Source organism: Etheostoma cragini, chromosome 5 (genome assembly GCF_013103735.1).
Source record: "Etheostoma cragini isolate CJK2018 chromosome 5, CSU_Ecrag_1.0, whole genome shotgun sequence".
In the NCBI taxonomy this organism is placed as follows: domain Eukaryota; kingdom Metazoa; phylum Chordata; class Actinopteri; order Perciformes; family Percidae; genus Etheostoma; species Etheostoma cragini.
The window spans coordinates 10,138,799-10,161,620 of record NC_048411.1 but is presented as its reverse complement, the minus strand read 5'-3'; the positions used below and the strand labels follow the sequence as shown (position 1 = coordinate 10,161,620).

The 22,822-nt window shown below is 39.1% G+C and overlaps 1 protein-coding gene across 4 annotated transcripts in view; it reads left to right on the top strand.

Annotated features, from left to right (window-relative positions):
• The window catches only part of ccser1 (coiled-coil serine-rich protein 1), a 125,826-nt gene that overhangs the window by 33,169 nt on the left and 69,835 nt on the right, over positions 1-22,822 (top strand). For all 4 annotated transcript variants that reach the window (XM_034873108.1, XM_034873109.1, XM_034873110.1 and 1 more), the window contains exons 7-8: positions 8,246-8,420; positions 14,196-14,273. In XM_034873108.1, the coding sequence (XP_034728999.1) occupies positions 8,246-8,420; positions 14,196-14,273 (253 nt within the window). The remainder of the gene's footprint in view (positions 1-8,245; positions 8,421-14,195; positions 14,274-22,822) is intronic.

Here is a 22,822-nt window from a genome sequence, read left to right as displayed (position 1 = left end):
ATCTGTCATTCAGATAGAGATGAGGTTGAAAATCACAGAAATGTCCCTTTAAGCTAAAAATACATTATCATACACATACTACCGTATACTATCTATTTTTATGGTGTTACTGTAATATTTCTTTTGCACCTGAGCTTTTGCACTTTAGCATCTGGTAACGACAGTGCCAGGCGAAGTATAGTCTCGCATTGTCAGACCTTCCCATAATGCTTTGTGAACTCGCCGAACCCTCCACTGCAGCGCTGTGGAGAAGCATTCACACGGCATTCCGGGATTGGAGAAAAACATGCTCTAGTTTTTTGGCATCTCTTCAAAGCAATCAAAATCGTCTTGGGCGGCGCTAAGTGCCGTACGGAGCAACGAAAACTCTGCAATATTGCCTTGTGAAGAAACTTGTTTTGGTGGAATGTGTACGTTCAAAAGTTGTTTTAGTCGTGCAACAGAAAACTCCGATTGGATTGGTCTAGCTAGTTGTCCGCATTTACCCTGCAGAGATCTGAGAAAAGGTTAACCATAGTCCCTCAAATCGACCGGAGTTTAAAATGGCATCGCAAAGGAATCCCAAAGCAAAGGTTATCAGGCGTAAATGAGTGAAATCTTGCAGCAGTTCCTTTGGCAACGGAGCAGTCTCGGAAGTGGAACGTTGTAGATATAGACTAGGCAAAGTTTAACAGAGTTTTCTTGAATAAACACAACTCAACACATTGTAATGTAATTGAAATTGTGGTCCTTTTATTATAGTGGCGTTAGAATAAATAGAGTAAAATGATCATCTCCTTAAGTAATGAATAGAATAGATGAACATTAAATGCGACCTACAAATATTTCCCTTTAGGTAGGATATTATTTTTTTTACATTGGATTGTTGATTTAAGTTTATAAAAAAAAAAAAATCAGCTTCAGTCAATCAGTGGTTGCTTTTGTGATCTATTGTCACCTTTTTTTTTGGGGGGGGGGGTAAATTCTTAATATTCAGAATTGCAAACAGGCACAGTTTAAAAAAGTGGAACAAACATTATTATATAGCAGTAGAATGAATCCTGAAGTGCTCGCATAACACTATAAACTCAAAAGAGTATTGTGTCTCAGATATCCTCGGGCACTAACTCTTAGTGGTGGACTTTGGGAACTCAGAAGGGTTTTTGAGCTAAAAAGTGAGAATGTTCCACTTTAGTGGAATATCGCTTTAAGGCTTCAATATAGGATACAACTTTGGGCACTGTGGCATGGCAATATTCTCTGAAATAGGAAAATGTAATGTGACACATGGGACCAATATTAAATAGATCTCTCCAAGCAACAAGAAGTTTTGATAGTAATTAGTGTAAGTGTGTTCTGATAACTCCCTAAGGTCACTCCCCCACAAAGAGCTACTGCTGTGGTTCTTAGCCTTTTTGTACAGGATTAACATTATGATACTCGCAAATACTAAGGATGTGGTTGAGTGCACAGTCTCAGAAGGTCTCATTAAGTCAGACAGGGAAGAGTAGAGAAGGGGTAAAGAGAAAGAGGTAAAGCAGAGAGGACAATTAGGTTAATCACAAAGTTACCCCAGCCATGTTAAATTTGTTTTATATTCCCCCATTTCTGTCTGTCTGAAGACTTGAATTCAACATTAGATTCACCGCCTGGAGCTTGGCTTGTGCTCACACTTTAGTCACAGATGCACTTTATGTCAGAGATGAGTTTAATGGCAGCATTAAACATCCGTAGCCCCAGGTGTTGAATGCAGATGAGTGCACTGTCTGTCAGATGGAAAGGAGTGACAAATGAGGGTGATCATTCTCCAATAGCTGCTGTGTACTGTTATTCTTCACTTGTGCAGGCATACAGGTGCACACATGACAAACAGATTACACATTGTTACACACGCACACACACATACTAGATTGTCCTCATACATGTGTGTTGTCAGTAAACAATTTAATAAGGGAAAAGCTGCCCAATCTAGCAATTTCTGAGTGTTAACGCATCTTACTTTATTTATTCCTGAAACAATGCAGTCTTCATATTTCTGTTTAACAAGGGTGCAGCCCACCACTCTTTATTACTGCTTAAGATAAAGCACCTCTATCACTCATCATTTATTTGAGGAGCAGTCATCATTTGTTACTTCATGTGCTAACTGAACACTATGTAAAACTAGACTTCTAAGTGTGCATATAGGACTGTGTGTCTCGTCGTCGTTGGCTCTGTGTGGATGTACAGGTATGTGTTAGAGCCAACGGCCCTGTAATAAAACACTGTGTGAGCGGTAAAATAATGAAAGTCATAAAACGGCAGATAATTGGATTTTTCAGGTTGGCGAAGTGGATCACTTCTAACACAGCTATTGAGAAATGGCTTTAGAGGTGAGAGGGGTGAGTCCGAAGGGTTGAGGGGAGAATTAAAGGGAGAGAAAAATACATGTCTAAAGGAAAGGACCAAACTTTCCTTTAAACAAAAACATGAAAAAAGAAAATATGAGAGGAGAATAGAATAGAAAAGATGTTGTGGAAAGAAGGGGGCAAAAGAAAAATTAGACTACAATTTTAAGGATTAAAGAAGGGAGCAATTTTCTTATTTGTGTACTTTTTCTTTCCTTTGTGTAATAACTCTGAAAAGAGGGTAGAGAGAACCCTCTCTGTGAAAGCAATGATTTGCACTTTAGTCCGTGCGTTCAGTAGTGATTAGCTTCACACTGACATGGTCACGCATTACCAGTTTCAGCCACTAGCTGGTGTAATAGTACATCTTTACAATTTCTAATTAAGACTTATCCATGTGTGTTGTTGAAGACTTTCAGATTTGACAAAAAATACAATGAGGTGGAGTTGGTTCAATATGAAGATATTTATATACGACCTGAGTTATTTTTGCAGAGCAAATGCACCAATTTACAATTATTACAATAATTAGTGTACTACGATAGTTCCCTTTACACAGGCTGATGAATAGGCCTCTAATGTGGTTTTATCCGACAGTCTAATCTTATAATTGACTCCTATCACAACATCCTCTTCCCTGCACTGGAATACATACTCTGTGTGTATTGTGTTGTGTGTGTTTGTGTGTCTGTGTGTGTGTATATTAGTGTGCAAGAAAGAGAGCGGTAGAGCGTGAGTATAAGTATATAATAAATAAATAAGCGAGCGTGTCCGGCTTTTGGCTCATGACAGTGAAAAGACAGATGACCCTGAGTAGAGGAACGGCCTCCGTGCGTGTATCACATCTATCATCGCGGAACAGACTTGTCTTCAACTGTGCTGTGCACTTCCTGGTGTGTGTTTGTGTGTGTGTGCTCTTTCACATACTGGGGTAATTACCTGGAGATGAGACTTGTACTTAGCTGGAAGCAAATTTGTCTACTCTGTAACTGCAGTCAAAAACACATACTAACGCATTGATGGTTCAAGTCTCTTCTAAAAAACAGGTTGCAGAGATACTGCCAATTTTCACATTTTGTGCTTTATGCCTACAATATCTGCTTGTGATTACAAAAGCTTGACTAAGGTGTGATTTTTTTTTTTTTTTTTTTTGGTAATGTTTAATTATTTTAAATGTAAAAACTGACTTCTTACACACAATGAGAAGCGGCGTGAACCTTGGTGTCTCTCTCTCCCTAAACTTAACATTTTTACTTTGCCGTGCAGTACATTAACTACTTTTACACACTAAAGATGTACACTAGACATTGCCAGGCAGGACATATATAATGAAATGCTGTTGCAAATTAATTAGTAGATGGATGTTATTCATATGATAGAAGGTTGCCTATTTTTTGTAAATAAAAGCTAAATACATTCATCACTTAAATGGCATTTCTATTGCAGACAGCATGACAAAATAGCATTGAGATTTACTGGTATTCCAATTTCTTTGGTTTTTTAAATGTTCCCTACAGTAAAACACTATTACAGCCTAACTATTTAACTTGTAGTCACCTGAAACAGTAATTACCCTGCATATGGGCACCTCTATGATTATAGTTCTGGGTGGGTATAGTTTGAACACCTCTCCCCACTTATTTTTCTGTCACACCGTGGAACTGGTGTGCACCACAGAGGTAAAAAAAAGATCCCAAACCTGAAAGCCTAAAAGCTAGAAAAAGGGCAAAAGTGTCAGTCCCAGAGAAACACAGATATACAAAAACAAAACAATAAAACAACTTTGAGAGAAGAATAAAAACCTTTATTGTGGCACTGCACTGCACCACTTGACACAAGCTGTCAGGTAGAAGAGTGCATGATTGATCATATGTCATTAATTCATGCTCAATTCATCCAGCCTCGATAGCAGGGTTGAGCGACAGAGAAATAAATGGAGAAACTTCACTCGATGTCAGGCAGGAACAAAAGCTACAACGTATATACAGTTTAATGTGCGAGAAAAGAACCGGTGGCTACTTGACAGACAGAGCTCAGCGGTCCTCAAAAACAGCAGGCTTCATCGACATTTGTCTGAGGTGCTAAGCAGAATCCCCGGGGGGCACCTCAGGCTTTGATACTGCATCAGTTTAGTGTAGTGGCTGTCAGAGTGATAGAGGGGGAAAAGAGATGAAGGGGCAAAGGAGGAGCTGTAGAGACATGAGACAAGGAGGCAGCGAAGGGCAGGTGGACAAAGAAAAGTAAGAGAGAAGGAAGCTTGGACGGAGCCATCGAGGGTTGGTGATTGATGAATAGAAAGAGAGTGAGAAGGACACAGAGACCGTGAATGAATGATAGGGAAAAGAAGGAATAGGGGTGGGGTGGGGAACCAGTGCAGAAGAAGGTATTTGGGCAAATGAGGGAGCCATTCAGTCAGACCTTTTTAGTGAGAAGTCTTTGGAGTGGGCTCATGTTGATCGATATTTTAGTGATATGGTCGTCTTTTGCTCAAAGAACATTTTTCCTGGAGAATTTGCTGTCTGACTTAATGCTCCCCGCCACTGTTTACTTGGTGATTTTTCTGGGCAAATGGGACTAAAGGCATCTAATTTCCTCTCACCTCCTCTCTAAATGGCATAAATCAGTCAAGAGGGAACACGGTCTCTTGATGATAAAGAGCTGCTCGCTTCTGCGTCCATGCCTGCCTCTCCTTACTGCCATCCCCTCTTCTCCCCTCCTTTTCTTGATATGCAGACTGTGAACTCCCTGGTTGTTTTTAGAAAGGAGACTGGTTATCCCCACTCACCTTTTGAAAATGTCATAAAGAAGGTGAGATACACACTCCTCCTTTTGTGCACGTCTGTCAAAATATCACAGCTTGGCAGACATTTAATTAATCTTTTGGTTCATTTTAGTTTTTTTTTCTTCAGTTTATTTAACGGCAGCTTTCTTTTAAGACCTGAAATCTTTCCTTTACCATGATATAAGCACACATTACCTTTACATTGCATTTACACTATTCTTCTGTTACTATAGTTACGTAAAATCAAATTAATTATTGTACGCTTGTGAGAAAGAAACAATCTATTGTTAATAGTTTTTACAATTTCAGACCACATTGGCCTTGGAGCTAAACATTCAACATGCTTTTATTATGTCCTTAGGTTTGATTTTTGGAAAATCTCTTTGGGCCAAGTAAGGGTCATCTGCACATATTGATAGAAAACCTGACTGTAATTGGTTTTAATATTTGTCAATGGAAAAAAGACACATTCTAAAGGTAACTTTTCAGCATTTACAAAACTCAGTGTTGTGATTATTTTTACTTAGTCAAGTCAAATATTAGTCTGGCTCTCACCAGACCAAGCTCAATAGATGTGAGATTGAGCGTTGGTCTGAACAGTCTGCACAAGAGGCGTGACCAACGGGCATAGTTCAGAGGACTCTCTACGCAATTGTGAACTGAAGCAGGCGAATTAAATGTGCAGGTTTCCAGACCGAGCTGCAGGGGGAAATCAAATCGCCGGCTGAGTGGGCGGAGTTTACCCAGTCTAGTCAATTATCATAGCTCGTTGATGCTTTCGAAGTTTCTCTGGTACTGGTATTCTTACCAGTATCTTCATAGCATGTCTTCATAGCATGAATCTTCATGTTCATGCTAAGTAATCCGTTTCTTTACACTACTTGTACCCATGAACATAGCCGGACCAGACTTTGAAAGGTGGTACCATAATTATACATCTTGGACTTGTTTCTGCTAAAGAATAATTGCGGACATGCAGTAAAACAAAACACTCAAAAAAGATGTATACACAGGATCACCGTTTGAAAAGAGGGCTAAATGTGCACATGGACAACCATAAAACAAGTTTAAATGTTAATCCTAAAATGAAAATATAGAAAATGAATATGGCTTTTCTGAATGTATCTTTTACTACCCCATAATCATCAAATATTGTAGTAAAAATCTAAATTATACTCCACAACAACAGCCAATCAATTGCATTCATAATGCACACACTATCATAAAGTAAGCTGTTGCATTCATTTTCCTGATGTATTTGGTATTTTGTATGTATGATTGGCCAGGCAAAGATGTAACAGACCAAATTAAAACATTGCTGTACTAAATAGGTATTGGAAAAGATACAAAGAACAGAGGCCGTGCACCAGGGACCAAAGACAGACTGCAGACAGTATGTTTTATTTTTATTTTTAAATGGGGCAGTTAATTTAAACAATGCCTTGTATATAACCAGAATCAGATTTATCACCAAGCAAGTTTACACTTGCAATGAATTTACCCTGGTGTATTAGGTGCATGCAGTAAACAATACACATATTAAAAATGGAATTAACAAGACAGTAAAGTACTGCTAGAGTCAAGAACAGGGTGGGCTAAAATATTGATCAGGGGATGTGCAAAAGTTCACAGTATATATAATATGTGCAGTGGTCAGGGATAATAGTCCGGGGGGGGGGGGGGGGGGGGGGGGGGGGGGGGGGGGGGGGGGGGGGGGGGGGGGTTAGTCAGAGTCTGTCAGTGGTGGTCCTCGGCCTTGTTGATGAGGCCTGAAGAAACTGTTGTTGTGACATAGGTTTTGGTTCTAATTGGTTCTTAACTACAGAGAGTAGGTCTCCGGGGTGGGAGGTATTGGCCATGATCTTTCCTGCCCACCCCAGGGTCCTGGAAGTGTGCAGGATCTGGAGGGACAGAAGTTTGCAGCCAATCACCTTTTCAGCAAAGTCGGCCCATGTCCTTGGCAGTGGTAGGAGAATACCAGATGATGATGAAGGAGGTGAGGATGGACTCGATGATGGCAGAGTAGAGGTGCACCATCATTATCTTTGGCAGGTTGAAGTTCTTCAGCTGCCGCAGGAAGGACCTCCTCTGTCCTCTGTGTCTTTTTGATGAGAGAGCTGGCTCACAACACAATCAGCTGCGCACATAAACACAATCACAGGGTTGTTTCTGCCGAAGAATAATTGAGGACATGCAGTAACACAAAACACCTCGAAAAAAGATGTACAAAAAGACAGGATCACACAGCTGTGATGGGCTTTAATGAATCAAAGCTCTTGACATTGACATATCCTTTCGAGTCGATAATGATAGTGAGTCTCAGGATTAGAAGTTGGACTTGTGTGCGTTGGCTTCTTTGATCACTGAATGCATTAGTGTGTATGTGTGTTTGCACATGCAGGCATTTGAATGTGCTTTTATTTTGTCTGTTTGGGTGGGGGTTTGTTATCACCTCATGTTGTCGGTTTTAATTAATCTTATAAAAGACTTATTAGATAAATGATGGCTCATTAAATTTGAGTCCATAGGAAGTCCTGTGGAGCAGCTGTTGCAGGTGTCGGTCTCCATCAGACCTTTGTTTCATTGTCTTTCTTCCTTGTGCTGTAGAACTCTCTCTCCTATATTTCATTTCTCTTTCTCTCTCATTTCTCTTGTCTTTTCACTATTTATTATTTAAAGCCACTTTGAATTGAATTTCCATAAATCTTCACACAGTGGTTTTTAAAAAAGAAGTGAAAAACGTGTATCTTCACTGTTCTTAGAATGATGCATGCAGATCATTGCTTTGTTTAAGGTATCATTTACAGTGTTGTATCTATTTTTTTATCCATTATCAATTTGTTTGGCCACACATAATAGGAAGCATGATTCTAGGTACTATTGGGGATATTCAGAAGCAACTCACATCTTGACATTGCTGTGATATGTATCTACACCATCTGTAACAACCAAAGGAAAGGATGAGATTCCACTGGTTGCCTGTGGAGAGCAGTGAGGAGCAGTGAAGTCAGGTCAATGATCAAGTTTTCACACTGACTCATAATCGCATTTCCTCTCTTTATTTCTCTCACTTCCCTTCAATCCACTTCTTCTCCAGGGAGCCCATTCGTCCAACCAGCCTGCTGCCTGCTGACTGGAGCTCGGTGCTGGGTTTGGGGAGGGAAGATGAACCCTTACCTCCGGGGCTGGAGACCCTTCCATTTCGACTGATGCAGCAGGACTGCACTGCTGTCAAAACCCTACTTTTAAGACTTAGACGAACACTGCAGGAGGTAGGCTATACACATGCACACACAGACACAAGCAGACAGACTCTTCTTAACGCAAAGCAAAGAAAAAGCAAAGAATAACACAATTAGATGCCCAAATGCATTGTTATTCCAGACAGACCCTTCTCTGATTAAGTTATAAATGTATTAAATTATTCTAAACCAGTGGAAAGTAGTATGATGCAATTGGCATTTCGAACCAAAACAGTGCAGTGCTCCACTGACAAATTTCTTCACTCCGTTTTAATCAGTTCTATTTCTGCTCCATGAAATCTTTTTCACTTGGATGTTTTTCCACCTTTAAAAGGTCTCTGTAATCACTTTGTTTTGTTAATTTAATCAGATTCTACATCTGAGTGTTTGCCATCATATTCTTAAAAAATGCACACATACACTCAGACTCCACACATTAATCCTTCTGTTTCAGACTGTAACTTTGCTCTTTAAATCCTTTGGCTTGCTTAAAGTTTTACTTCAGGCTTTGAGGTCCTCTCAGTCTGAATGTTGGGGAAACAAGTAAAATTACACAAATTACATCCCATTATAGACATAATTAGCTGTAATGGTCACTTTGTAAAGCACTGACACGTTGCAAAAGCTGCACAAGGTTTAACTGTAAAAGCCAGGGAACCAAATTGATGGCCCTGTGCAGTCATGCGATATTTTAACTGTGGGACTACTTTATAAAAGAATGTAAACATAGCATTTACATTTTAGAATGTATTGAGATTTTCTTGAAGAACATTACTTTGTTCTAAATGTGATTTACATGTTTTATTTAGTGTAATTGCAATTTGTAGAGAGCTTGACTTGGGGCAGATTCTCAGTCATAATGATAAAACATACAATCAACTGCTGATTGTAAATTCCAGTTTAAGTTAGAGTTCACGCCAGGCTGGAATGATAATTACGGAAAGATAATTACTCTCTTGTGGAGTGTGGTAAGTATTTCAAAGTTGTGAAAGCACAGTTTCAATATAACTAGTTATTTGGAAGTTAATGTTTGGTGGTGCTTAATGTATTGTTTTATCGTAATGTATGTGCTTTTAAATGTATTTATTTTCTGGGTATGAATACCCTTTATAACAATGTTTTGAAAGTGTATGTTATAGTAAATTCCAAAAAGGGATCTTAGTAGTACCATATACTGGGGAAGTTGAGCCGAAAGAACATCCATTAGCAATATCTAGATGTTGTTTTCTTGTAATCTACATGGATGACTGACCCTTACCAAATGCAGCAATATTAAATAGACACACACTCACAAATACACAAGATTACATATAAAAGGGTGACCAGACCTTCCCTAATACCCCACCATTAGTCCCTCTAAACTAAGATCAAAGCTAGCTGGGAGGACCTCTCTGTGAATTACAGTCCACAGAGGCATATGCATGACTTTTTCCCTTTCTCTTCAGTTTTCATCACTCTGTTTTTTCCTCCCAGGACCACTGTAAGAGAGACATCAGACATGAAAATGAGAGGATAATAATTAGTGGAGAGAGACATAAACTAGAGTGATGATGGAGAGACCAAAGGGAGTGGGAGAGAAAGTGAGAACAAAATAGAGAGAGCAGCTGAACATGAATATGAAAGAAGGGATACTTTGCCCTCTTTGCTTGCTCTGTTGTATCATTAACTTGCAAATTGTGTTACCCTCCATCAACGGATGTAATCTATTCTTCAGCAAGGAGAGGCATGGCATGTCTGTATGCTCTGCATTTTATTTGCTTGACCTTCTGGTATTGAGCCTAATCGTCTGTTCTTTTCTTTTGTTAGCCTTCACTTATCGTCATTTTGTTCTAATGGCTGTCAAAATGCTGGTCAGCTTTATATGTCACACATAACATAGCTGAGTTACATTCCGGGCATCCTCAAAACAGATGAAAACTTTGGGAATGGCTTTCAAAGAGACACAAATTACAACAATGACTCATGCAGTGTAGACTAAAGCTATGAAGCCAGACACCAAAAGTCCAATATTTATATCACTATCTCCTAGATTTTTATCCACCTGTTCTCTGTACCAGTCAAGACTGTTTTAATATATCATTTAACAACCTAATAAAATAAAAAATTGCAAAGTGGACATTTACATGATACCCAAGAAGTGACATTGTCACTCTGTTAAACGTTTAGGTTTCCCACAAATATAATATTATACACCAATGCAGTCAGGAGCAGCTTGGTAGAAACGTTGCTGAGAGGCCGACTGCTTGGCCTCCACCATTATGTGCTTGGAGCTTTCTTAAAAACCACTCATCTAAACAACTTTACACTCGACACTGTGCTTCCTTGGGTCCTGAGTACTACATCTGCTATGACATTGTTGCATCTTCTAGCCATGCTGGAGTACATGCTTTATTTGCCAACAGCTAGCTCTATGGGACTGGGCTATTGTAGGGAGCAAAAGTGTTCATTCTGAAAGTTTTGATACAATTTAACATCTCTGTTCTTTCCAGTCTCTCTTTCTTCATCTGTTTTTTTAATGTACTGGATCGAGCAACTGAGAGCAAACTGTACCCAGCATGCTGTTAGGCGTTTTGGCCGTGTAACAATAGCGCTCCCCTCTCAATACACTGCACAGTGTGTACATAACACACCATTAATACATTTGTACCATAGGTCTCAAGAGCTCACACTCAACACTGCACTTCCTTCCATGTGTGAAGTCAATCGGTTTAGTGGTTGTTGAGAAAATCAAAGGACAGACAAACAGACACTCTTTTTATTATGTAATTGTTCTGGTCCGAAGACTGCAAATTAGTCTTTTAATTAATTTAGTGTTGTTTCACAGTCAGACAGCAAATGAGAGAAACTTGTGTTTTCTTTATTCAAATTTTTTAATAAAGCACGCTCTTACTGGGTGAGCTAGAGGTCGCCCCGGCCATATACAGTATGAGGTGACCTCCTTCAGCCATATGGAGGCAGGAGGGGAAAGTTCACTCTTCCACAGGATAGCAATACACTTGTTTCCAGCAATCAAGGCTAATTTGATAAAGCGCATATTGTTCCTCCTGTCAGCTGGCAGAGGTGTTGTGTCCCCTATCAAAGCAAGTCTTGTATGTCATATTTGTCAGATTATATTATTTAAGGCAGCAGTAGAGACTCCAACCATGTGTCATCCAATGTGTTGTTTATCGTGTTGGCTGAGCGGAAAACACTTCTAAAATGCCACTGTCCATGTGTGCATTGTTGCCTAACACAATTATCCCCTTTTGTCAATGTCATCCGTGGATTCTAGCAAAACTGTGACAGTTCTGTTTATTACAACGTATACTTACAGTCTTTTTGGACATGGTTGTGCAATATCCACACATGCACCGCCACTCCCTGTTAGCTTGTGCCTCTGCAGCATCTCTGTCCATCTCAGTGACTCTTACCCTCGAGGCAGCTGCTTGACTTGTTGGAGCAGCTCATTCTTGCTGCCGCTACCAAATTCTTTCAGTAGCAAAGTGTTGTTACAAGGATAGTGTATAGTGGAAAATGCTGTTTTTTATTACATTAAAGGCAGTGGCCCTCATCTGTGCGGTCATCACTACACTTTTTGAAAGAAGCAGAACCCTTTCTTTATAGTATTAGTTTAACACAAGAACCCCTGAAGCACAGTTTTAAAAAACAAAGAAAAAACTTTAGTAACACTCAAGCAGAGTTAATATTTTAAATTCAAGTCACCCACACTGTTTGCCACTACCTTGCATGACACTATGTTGTTAAGTGTGTGCTGCCTTCCAATAAAAGCCATATGTGAATGAGAGAGAGTTAATGTACCTTGAGTTATTTAAAGGTTTTTATTTCTTGATTTAACTGATGTGTGAATGGGATTAAAGGGGTGTATCAAACTAAAAAAACCTGCTTTCCTGTCTTAGGCCATTCGTCATCTTTAGACATTTAGCTTCTAGGTTGTGGAAGTCATTAAAACCAGAGCTCCTAGGCAGATTTCCCCTTCTCAAATCTAAAAGGCATTTTACTGAACCACATCTAATTGTGGGGACAGTTGTGTGTTAAGGCCTGTGGGACAAGGCTGACCTTAAAGACAATGTGTATGTGAGAGAGAGAGAGAGAGAGAGAGAGAGAGAGAGAGACAGACAGCGACAGCGAGTGTTTGAGTGTGTGCCTGTCTCTCGAAATGTGTAAAGGCATTGATCACTGATGACATTGAGGGCCTGATGCTTCTTTAAAGAAGAATTCCAGTCAATTTCAACATGTAGCTCTGTTGTTTGGAAATTTGGAGTGCTGCCAGTAGAAAGTAAAATAAAAACAATTAGTGCTGCCTACACCGTGTACTCCTCCTGCTAAAGTTAGCACCAACAGGCCAAAACAGGAAATAAACAGAGGTATGGATTAACACAACTTTTATGCCTTTCTGTCACATCTAATGCAGTCAGATTCACCGTGTTCTCTCGGAAGGAATTACAACACGTGAGTAGGTACTTGCAATGACGTTTTGAACATGTTTAGAGGCTTAGAACATGTTTAAAATGTGCCCTGTTTAAGCCTGTTGTGTGCTAACTCTAGCAAGAGGAATACACGGTGTAGGCAGCACTGATTGCTTTCTTTTTTCTTGCTACTGACAGCTCTCCAAAATTCCAAAAAACAGAGCTATGTGTTGAAATCAACTGTAATTCTCCTTTTAAAAGGTCAGCCAAATCCCTTACATCAAGTTTTTGCTGTGCAAAGATTTGTGCTCAAATGTTTCGCAGAGTTACCTACAAGACCTGAAACTAGGCCAAAAATATATGCAAACAAAATCAGGGTTTAAGCATAAATGGCCCTTTTTAGATTGTATTTTCTTGTCATCTCTCTGAAACAACAGACAAATTGGCTTGCATATATAAGTCTACAAGAGGCTTTATCAGCAAACTAGGTTGGTGGTTTTACTTTACATTTTCCTGTTCCCTGTCACGTCTTTGTCATGTATCGTATCATATCATCCTTGTGTGTGCTGCCATGTCCTTACCATGCAGCATTACATCAATATCAGCAGTCCTGCCTGAAGACATGACTTTATCCTCTCCAGCTTCACCATCTGTCCGATCATAAGCCCTCACAGGTGACATTTAGACCAGCGTATGCCCTCTTTAAGGAGTGTAACTGCGTCCAAATTTGTGTCTCTGCATGTGATAGCACGTGCACCCCCTTTGTCACATGAATGTATGCACCATATCGTGTTTGTGTGTGTGTGTGTGTGTGTGTGTGTGTGTGTGTGTGAGTGTGTGTAAACCTCTAGCTGTCCCTGCTCTCTCCCCACTAGACACCTGTGTCGAGGAGCAGAGCCAAAATGTGTCTGATCACAGCTGGCGTTAAAAACACAGATTATGTAAGAAACCAGGTTAAAAAAGTTACAATGTGAAAAACTTATTTATACAAGCAAGTTCTCTGAAAAACAATTGTGCTAAATCTTTATGAACCAAAGGTGCTTCCAATATAGATCAGGAGACTAGATGTAATATTGTCCTAGAATATGACTACTACACTTAGGTTTTGGATGATGCAGCTTAAATAAAAACCTATCTTAATAGAACTAGTGTATTATACCTCTCTAATTTCTTATTGAATGAGTATCCAAGTATAATGTAACAAAATTACATTGCAGCAATTAAAAGGGAAAATACTTGCAGATGCTTTTATTTTGTTACAAACCTTATAAACTGTGATGGATCCTGTTGTAAAAAACATCCGTGCACATTCCTAGCTTATCAGCAGCACAGCAGGTTTGTGTTAGAATATAACACAAACCTTATCTTGATGGTATTTTTACGTTTTTGTCTATTGCAGAGCACGGAGACGAGTTCTGCCAGCAGCCTCCAGTCTCTACCCATTAGCCCCTGCAGTGAAAAGTCCCTTCCATTTAAGGTAATCTAGAGCGGACCATTTTATGTTGCTGTATGAATGTCAACAATACTGAATTTGATTGTCTTTAAAGAGAAAACTAGATATGTTTCCTGAGTGTCTAGTGAGGCTTGAGCCTACTTTAGACCAAATATCATTGACATCTGTTTAAAGGTTTGAGTCCAAACAACACTCAAACTTTACCTTAGTGTCATTTAAGTAAGAGAATGTTTAAATTTTTTAAAAAATTATAAAGCCGGCAGGTTTCCGTAATAAACCCAATTCTTAACTTGAATTGGTCGCCCCAGACTATTTTAAGAACTATGCAAAATTGGTTGTTGTCTCATTAATTGCCTGCTCAGCTGTTTTAATGGTACTGGAGTAGTATTGTACATGTTGTGGTTAAAACTGTAGCCTGCAGTATTATAAAACTGAACTTTGCTGCAGAACAAAGACCATAATGTTTTCATCCGCAACTCCTATATTTGTCTTTTTCTTCTCAGTAGAATTGCACAATGTAAATGTGCTGTACTTTATATAGCGCTTTTCTAGTCCATTCACCATTCTAACACATCCGTACACTGTGGCCGAGGCTGTCATAAAAGGTGCCACCTGCTCATCAGATAAACACTCACACACATTCACACTCCGATGGCGCAGCATTGGGGGCAACTTGGGGTTCCGTGTCTTGCCCAAGTACACTTCAACAAGGGACTGCAGGGCCAGGGATTGAACTACCAATTTTCCAGTTGGCAGGCAACCGCTCTACCACTGAGCCACAGCCTTTCTCTCTTTGTCAACCCTGTTGAGGGTGCTGTTTGTTCTTGTTTGAATAATCTAATAATTGTAATTGCCAATAAACAAAACTAAGCACAGGTTCTGTGCTTGGGTTCAGTGGGAGCAGCCATGTTGTGGTCGGTCGATTGATCAGTACAGCGTGAGCAGAACAGTTGCGGGTTCTGCAGAAGTGCCGATTAAAGCGTCTAGTGTGAGTCGAAAGATTAATGAAAACCTGCAGTTGAAATGTTACAGCAAAATACAGTTTATGCAATCATTTTATACATCTTTGTGGCGCTTCGCTGTTGTGTTTTAGGATAGCTACAAATTAAACTATGCACTGTGCAACATTTACTCACACGACCCTCGACTACATGGAGCCAGCTGGTTCAATTATAAGAACACAGCAGTCTGCCTGTGATCAAAAATATAAAACTGAATCCTCCTTTGATCCATGTGTCTCTTCAGTTTTACCCTTATCAGAACAATTAACAGCCTTCTTTCCACACTAGCTTCTAATGAATCATGAAAAGATCAAATAGAAAGAAAGAGGAGCAAGGCAGGGAGGAAGAGCGAGAGATAAACATGAATAAGTTGCGAAAAGAGAGGGGAGGATAAATTGAATGAAAGAGGGCAAAATGCTTTGCTTGGCTTGACAGGCCCCAGACCCCCTATGTCAACCTAGTCCATCAGAGCTGTGCGATCTAGATGAGATTTATTAATCGCCGCAGGGTGTGTGTGTGTGTGTGTGTGTGTGTGTGCTCAAGTGCGTGCTTGCGTGTGTGTGTGCGCAAGGTTTAGGTTTACCAAAGGGAGGGCTTTTGTCAAGCTTTTCTCTGGGATTTTGTTGGGTGGCAGCAGAGTTCTTGTTAGACTCTGAGAGGAGAGGAGTAGTAGGGACAAGACTTCTCAACTTTTTTAAATCCCCCTCTTCCTTCACATACATGGAGGTACAGAATAGTAAAAGTCTCTTAAAATGTATTCCCGTAAATCACAACCACAAACTGTGACACTGTGCCAACAAATATTGAGCATCGCTGCTTATTTTTAAGTACTAGTGAATTTGTTAGTTTGTGCAGTCCTTTATAGTATATCTGAGTAACACTGTGTTTTTACGTAGGGCTACTTAGAGTATTTTGTGTTGATACAGTTCTCTTATTTTGTATTTAAATTATTTGGTGTTTGTGTATGTGAGTCAGAGTAGATGTTTGTTTTTGTGATCGCATGCCATTTTTATTGACCTAAATGGGAGTATCGGTGACAGCTGGATGATAAGAAAAAAAAACTATGATGGGACAAGCATGAAGACAGCAGCTCTGGCTTAAAGTCCCTCATGAAGGAATGTGCGGATGGACAGACAGGGAAGATGGGCTATTTGAAAATTTGATCAGGAGAGTTTGGAAGAAAATTAGGGCAAATGGCTAAATAAACTGAACAAAAAATAATTTAAAAACAAAAAAATGCAACTATCCAGTCATACATATTGATTTAAAGGTTGAAAATTCTCTGTCTGTGGATAAGGCGTACAGTAACGTGTACAGATCCATCAATCCAACTGGAGCTTTTGGCCGTATTTTGTGTGGATGTAATATTTAAACATATTACAAGCTATTTAATGAAACTTGGTTGGGTGGAAGAAAGCGTGGAGATGAAAGCAACACTAGAGACATTTTTGTACTTTAAAATAATGTTTCCAAATAATCGTTTCTGTAGTTTAACAACTTGTAACAGGGTAAACGGCACTTCTGCATTGTCTTTACGGCTCTCTGCCGGCTATAACCGCACTGCCTATGCAAGCTTGCCAGATCGGGTAGCAGATCTGTAGGTCAATCTCATGAACCTCTCCTCACCTTACTGGGAGAGGACTGGAGTCTTTCAAAAGGGAGTGGCAGCAGCACAGAGATTGATATAAAGAGCACAAGGAAACAGCAAGAGCTTTAGGAATTGAGGTTAGGCAGGAGATAGAAGGAGTGTGAGTGCATATACAGTATATATATATATATATATATATATGTATATATATATGAATAAGAAGGTGGGAGGCAAAGGCTAACCCCTTGACAGAGCTGGAGGCATGGAAAAGAAACAACATAAAGATGGAGAGAGCATATTGCATCAGGACAGTATGAGAAAATAGTTGCAATACTGAGAATAGGACATTGTTCTACTTGACTATACAATAGATTGAGAAGCGAGGGGATGAGGAAGAAAGGCTTTAGAAGAAAATGTGGAAGCTGTAGTTGAAGTGTATACAAAAGAAATGCATTCCGTTTGAAGACATTAAGTTAGATTACTCGGTAACCGAGGATAAATTTATATGGGAGCGCAAGAGATAGAGGGGAGAGAGGAAAAACAAGGGAAGGGTTTGCGGAGGAGGGTGGTACTGAAAGAGGGATGGGAAGGAAGGAAGAAAAAGAGAGTTTGAGGGAGGGGCGAGAAGAAGAGTATTTGTCCTGGCACTCCAGAAAACGACTCGGTGGGTGTAAAAATAATCTACGGTAGCCACCTGAGAGGCTGCAGTGTCACAGTGTGCCCCAGTTTAATTTAGACCAAATGCATATGACATGAGTTTTGTCAGATTTTGTCCCAGTTAAAGTGTTTCACTGTATTTTAGAAGACTGGAGTAAAAATCACACTCTAGAGTGGTTTCCAGAGGTGTTTTTAGAGCACCAGTGTGTCTAGGACAGTGTTTTGTACATAATTAATTGACATTTGTGTACATTCACCTTTGTTTCAGCAGACGTTAGGAACTTCTTTTTATAGTCAAACATGTATCATTGTGTCACATGGTGCATAATTAGAAATTAATAATGTATAATTAGAATTACTACAAATTCATGATTATAGACTGTTCTCCACACCAAGGACACAGAATGAGAGGGTTAAAAAGATACACGTGTGCAGGAAAACCTTTAAAGATATGGTTTAATTGACACACACACACACACACACACACACACACACACACACACACACACACGCACACACTACACAAAACAAACTTGTGCAAACAGGCAGTAAAAAACACACTCCTCCTCACACTCAACAGAACTATATAAAATGTTTAGGAAAAGCTTAAGCACAAAATAGACTGCCAGTATAATCTGTCAATATCTCATTTGGCTCTTTCCTTCCAGGTAACCTCATCCACAAACACTGTTTCTGTCTGTTGTCTGAGCCTCACACTAAACAGCTAGGATTGTCAGTATCTCACACACACTGGCACAAACTCAAGCGTGTTAATGTGCGAAGGGAAAGAGGTTTTCAAAAAAGTTCTCCGAATTTCATATTTTCTGCTAAATGTCGGTTCCTCCACATCAGTGTTTCCGTGATATGAGTTGATGAGATAAAATCGTAACTTTTAATAGTGACATTTAAATAGGGCTTTTACATGCATTATGTATAATGCCATTGTCTTAAAAAGTCAGTTCACTTATATGTATATGATGTGGGATTGTACAGTGGTCAGTGCATTCTGGCGCTCCGTGTCATCAGCGGCGGGGGGGTTGAATAAGGTCTATGGGGTATGTGTGGTATGTGTTTTTTGGGGATATTGTATCTTAGTCTTTTTACATGTTAGCATTTTCTTATTGTTTTGTTTGTTTTAAATAGAAATTAAAATTGGATCACAAAAAATAAGTCTTAGACTAATGGTACTTAGTGACAAGTTCCCAGTTAACTATCCTATCGTGGGCTATTTCAACACTTAACAGATGTCTTTCTAAAGTAACAATCCATTACACCCTCTAATAAAAGAGAAAACAAAGTTATGGGGTGAGCAATAACTACAAAAAGAGATTTAAGAGACTGCAGCAATAGATTTTAATAATACATTAATACATACCATACATAATGTTTTGCTGGCACAACACTTAACTTTGAATATTCACAGCCAAACGTCCTTAAGGCAATTAAAATGATTCAAGAAGGCAAGTCATTTTTGCTGGTTCGAGTGGAGTTGAGCAGATTTAATGGCTTTCTTTCAGTTTTAAAAGAGGCTTAATTCACTCAAATCACACAGACAATAGTCCTAGTCAAAATACTCCAAATGATATCTGAAGTCTGACTACTTGTTAGATCTTAGCCACATTCTAAGCTTGTCTTTGTGCGACCAGCTTCTGGTCCTCTCACATTTTTTTGTTTTACTATATGCGTTTCTGTCTCAGCAACATGAAATACAGTAGAAGTACAGTATTTCACAGCATTTAATTAGCCTAATTTGTATAACCTTTTATGTTAGTATATGCTATATTTTTCTTTCTCAGTGATAAATCCAGCTCAGTGGCTTTAGCTATATTTTTAGGACATCTCGGCAGGTGACATCTCTCATCTATTTCAAACAGCATAAATATAACACAAGTGGTTTGACAGGTTGCCTAACTGTTTCTGTGCAAGGTGTCAGTTTTACTGCCTTTTAAGGTGCTTGGCACAGATAGAGAACCTGTAGCATCCAAAGAGTGCTGCTGTTCAAAAATGACCTCTGGTTTATACAGGAAAGTTACAAAATGTGGCCAGATGCACAGAATCTTTGATTTTTCAAAGCTACTGAATCAGAGCATACTTGTCAGATAATGGTGACCCCAGTCTTTATAGTCAACTGACAGCTGAGTATATTTATAATGACAGGTGACAAAGGTCAAAGAATTTTAATTGTACATTCTTGAAGGCATGCTACTCTACAGCATCTGTATGTGCAAATGACACATTATTCATCACCTCCTCTCTTTGTCACACTTAAGCTGCTTCTTTTGCCCTCTTCTGTCAGCTTGCATAAATACTATGCAATTAAAGTCATAATTTTAGTGAGTCACGCTCACAGACAGCAAGCAGACAGAAAAAGACATGGATACTTAATGTCTGGGTCAGTGCGCGCAGGTATGTGATTGTTTTTTTTTAATCCAGTCATAATTATGGTAGACGTAGGGACTTCACCAGAGGTTGTCCGAGCAGCCATATGAGACTCCATCTAACCACACCAAGGCTCACGTCTTACATTTTTAATTTTTAATTTTTTTACTTTTTATCCAGTAATCATTTGGCTTAAGCAGCCTACATTGTGGCACTTTCTGCACTCAGTTTTTGTTATTCAGCTTCATACAAGAAATGAAGTACACAACTTTATACTTAATGTATAGAATGTGTAAATGAATACTTAAAGGTGTTCTAAGCAATGTCACAAGTGTTTTAGGCTAGAACAATTGTTGTTACATACAGCACACATCTCCTCTCTATCCGCGAGGGGGAGGGGGACGGGATGAGGAGGAGGGAGGGGCAAGCTGGACTCGTTTTGTTTGAAAGTAAAGAAGAAGTAACGTCACCAAACATCGCTAAAAGCAGGAGCATTATTTTGGCAGTAAGTGTACATAGAATTTATCAGCTTTAGCGTTTTGTACTAACATGAAATGTGCTAATAGACATAAATCAGACTGTGTTCAAAGTTTGAACGTTTTTGGACCCAATTCTTCAAAAGAAAACATAAGCGGGTAGAATTTACAAAATGGTAGAAAAAAACCAAGGAGTCATACTGTTTTTTTTCTTTTATGTTGTAAGCACGTTTTTACAGTTCCTGTAGTTTAATTTGTAATGTTTGATCTGTGACCATAGTCCATACTCAAAACATGGTCAGATCTCCTAAATAAAGAACTGTAGCAGTTTGGACACAAGGATCAATTACATATATGAAGACGTGTACTATGTATGAAGATGGCTTTGTGTTCATTCTGTTAAGTCATGTCAGAAACTTCTGTTCAATCTAGGTCTAACTAAAGATCTCATATCTGACCTGCTGTGGCTTCTTATGATATATTTAGATTCCAATGTATGATTCTTGTGATCACATGGAGCTCTGCATTGTCAATCCTCTCCCTATAGCACACATGATTTACTTGGTCTCTGTACCTGTAGTTGAATGGGTTTGCTTTTAGAATTAGTCAGGCTACATTAAAACTAAAGGTGATTGAGCAATTGAAACATCGGCCCACAACAATGGAACGGCCTCCCTTTGGGCTTAAGATCACGGAATATTGCTGAAACTTTAAATAGCAGTTTAAAGCTCAACTTTTCAGATTGGCCACATTGTTTTTTGTTTTGTTTCTATACTTTAACAAAAGTTTTACATAATTATCGCATCGGAAACACCTCTACCTCCTTGTCATCCTGTTAGAAATTGAAGTGGTAGAATGTTATGACCAAATAGTACGCTGGTAGCCTAAGATGTAGTGACACTACAGGAATGTGTGGTTGAGATGAGTTATACCATTTTACGTCTCTTCCAGCCCCTTCAAGTCACATGCACTTGTGGTCTCAAGTGTACTTTTAAATTGTTATAAAGAGAACAAGGAGAATGAATTTGGTCATGCTGTTATTTCTCCCACCCCTCTCCCCAGTTTAATTAAATAGGCAATTTCTTAAACAAATTGATGTGTTAAAATAATATATAAAAAACCTCAGGTTTTCCCAAATGCGTGTTTTGTCAAAAAATGATAACAAATTGAATAATTTCTGCTAACAATGTGAATGTAATTATCTTCATACTTGCTGCTTGCTGATTGCAAGGATAGAGTGGTCTCAACTGCGATACAAAATCACATAAAGTGGATGCACTCCAATGATTTTGATCACATTTATCCTCACCGAGGCCATTTCAATCACATTAGAAGTAAGTTTGCATCCAACTTTTCTTCCACAGACTTTTCCATTCAATTCAGTCTTGAAAATGGTTGGAATTCCATCTGATAGGTGACTAAATGCACGTCGTGGTGCTTCTTTCAGCAACCACAATAACGTTTCTCATTGAAGGTTTAAATTTGTTAATGTCTTTCTCTTTTTGAATGATTTTTGAAGGGTAGTACTTAGTATGGTTGTTCAGCAATGGATATTTAATGGCAACAAAGTAAGGCCAGGACACATTTTTGTTTTTTAATTGTTGGTCACCACATTTTGAGGTCATATGAGCATGTCCAGTCCTGGGATTGGCTTTTAAATCTGCGTGGCCAAGTTTAGGAACATTATCCCTCTCTTTTTCTTATTCTGTATTCCTCTCACAGCTTATACCAATCTCCTTCTCTTTATTTCTGTTTATACTCTTAAGGCCTTTTCTGACCCCTAAACAAACTACACAAGTCAAACACGTCTACATGGATTTAGTCATAAGTCAGTTCTGAACACTGAGAGACACAATTACTGATATACATGCAATGTCATGAACACATACACACTGTGGCGTTGTAGCCAGACAGCTCATTTAGAACAGCCTTCAGTCCTATTCGGGGGAGATTAATTTTAGAGGCTGACTAATGCAGTAATTGTCACAGCATGTTGTGATTTTTCAGTCCCATCCAAATCTCATGTTAGTAGTTTTGGTGATGTCTGTGTATGTGTTCTGGTAAATTTATCCTTATAATCTGTAAGTACCGGTGTCTGTCTTGTAAAGCCAGGTAAATAAAATCTATTTTGATTCAATACCGCACAGGTTTTGTTTTTGTTAATTGTTTTCCTATTTCATAGTGAGAACGGTTTTGTTTTAGAGTTTTTTATCACCATGGAAGCACTTAGTGAAGCTTTTAACTTTGTCTTCCTTGACCATTATCTTGTGTCTAAGTTAAGCCCCCACACAGACCTCAACATCAATTAGCCCTGTAAAATAAGGAAGCCAGAAAACAAAACCCTTTTGAGACACTTGCACATCTCGAGTATATTGGCTTTTATATTCTCTGGAATATGTGAACCATGGCCACCAGCTGTTAAGCCGCGAGTTGGATGAAAAGTGTTTATTGGTATGATTGGGAGGAAATGAG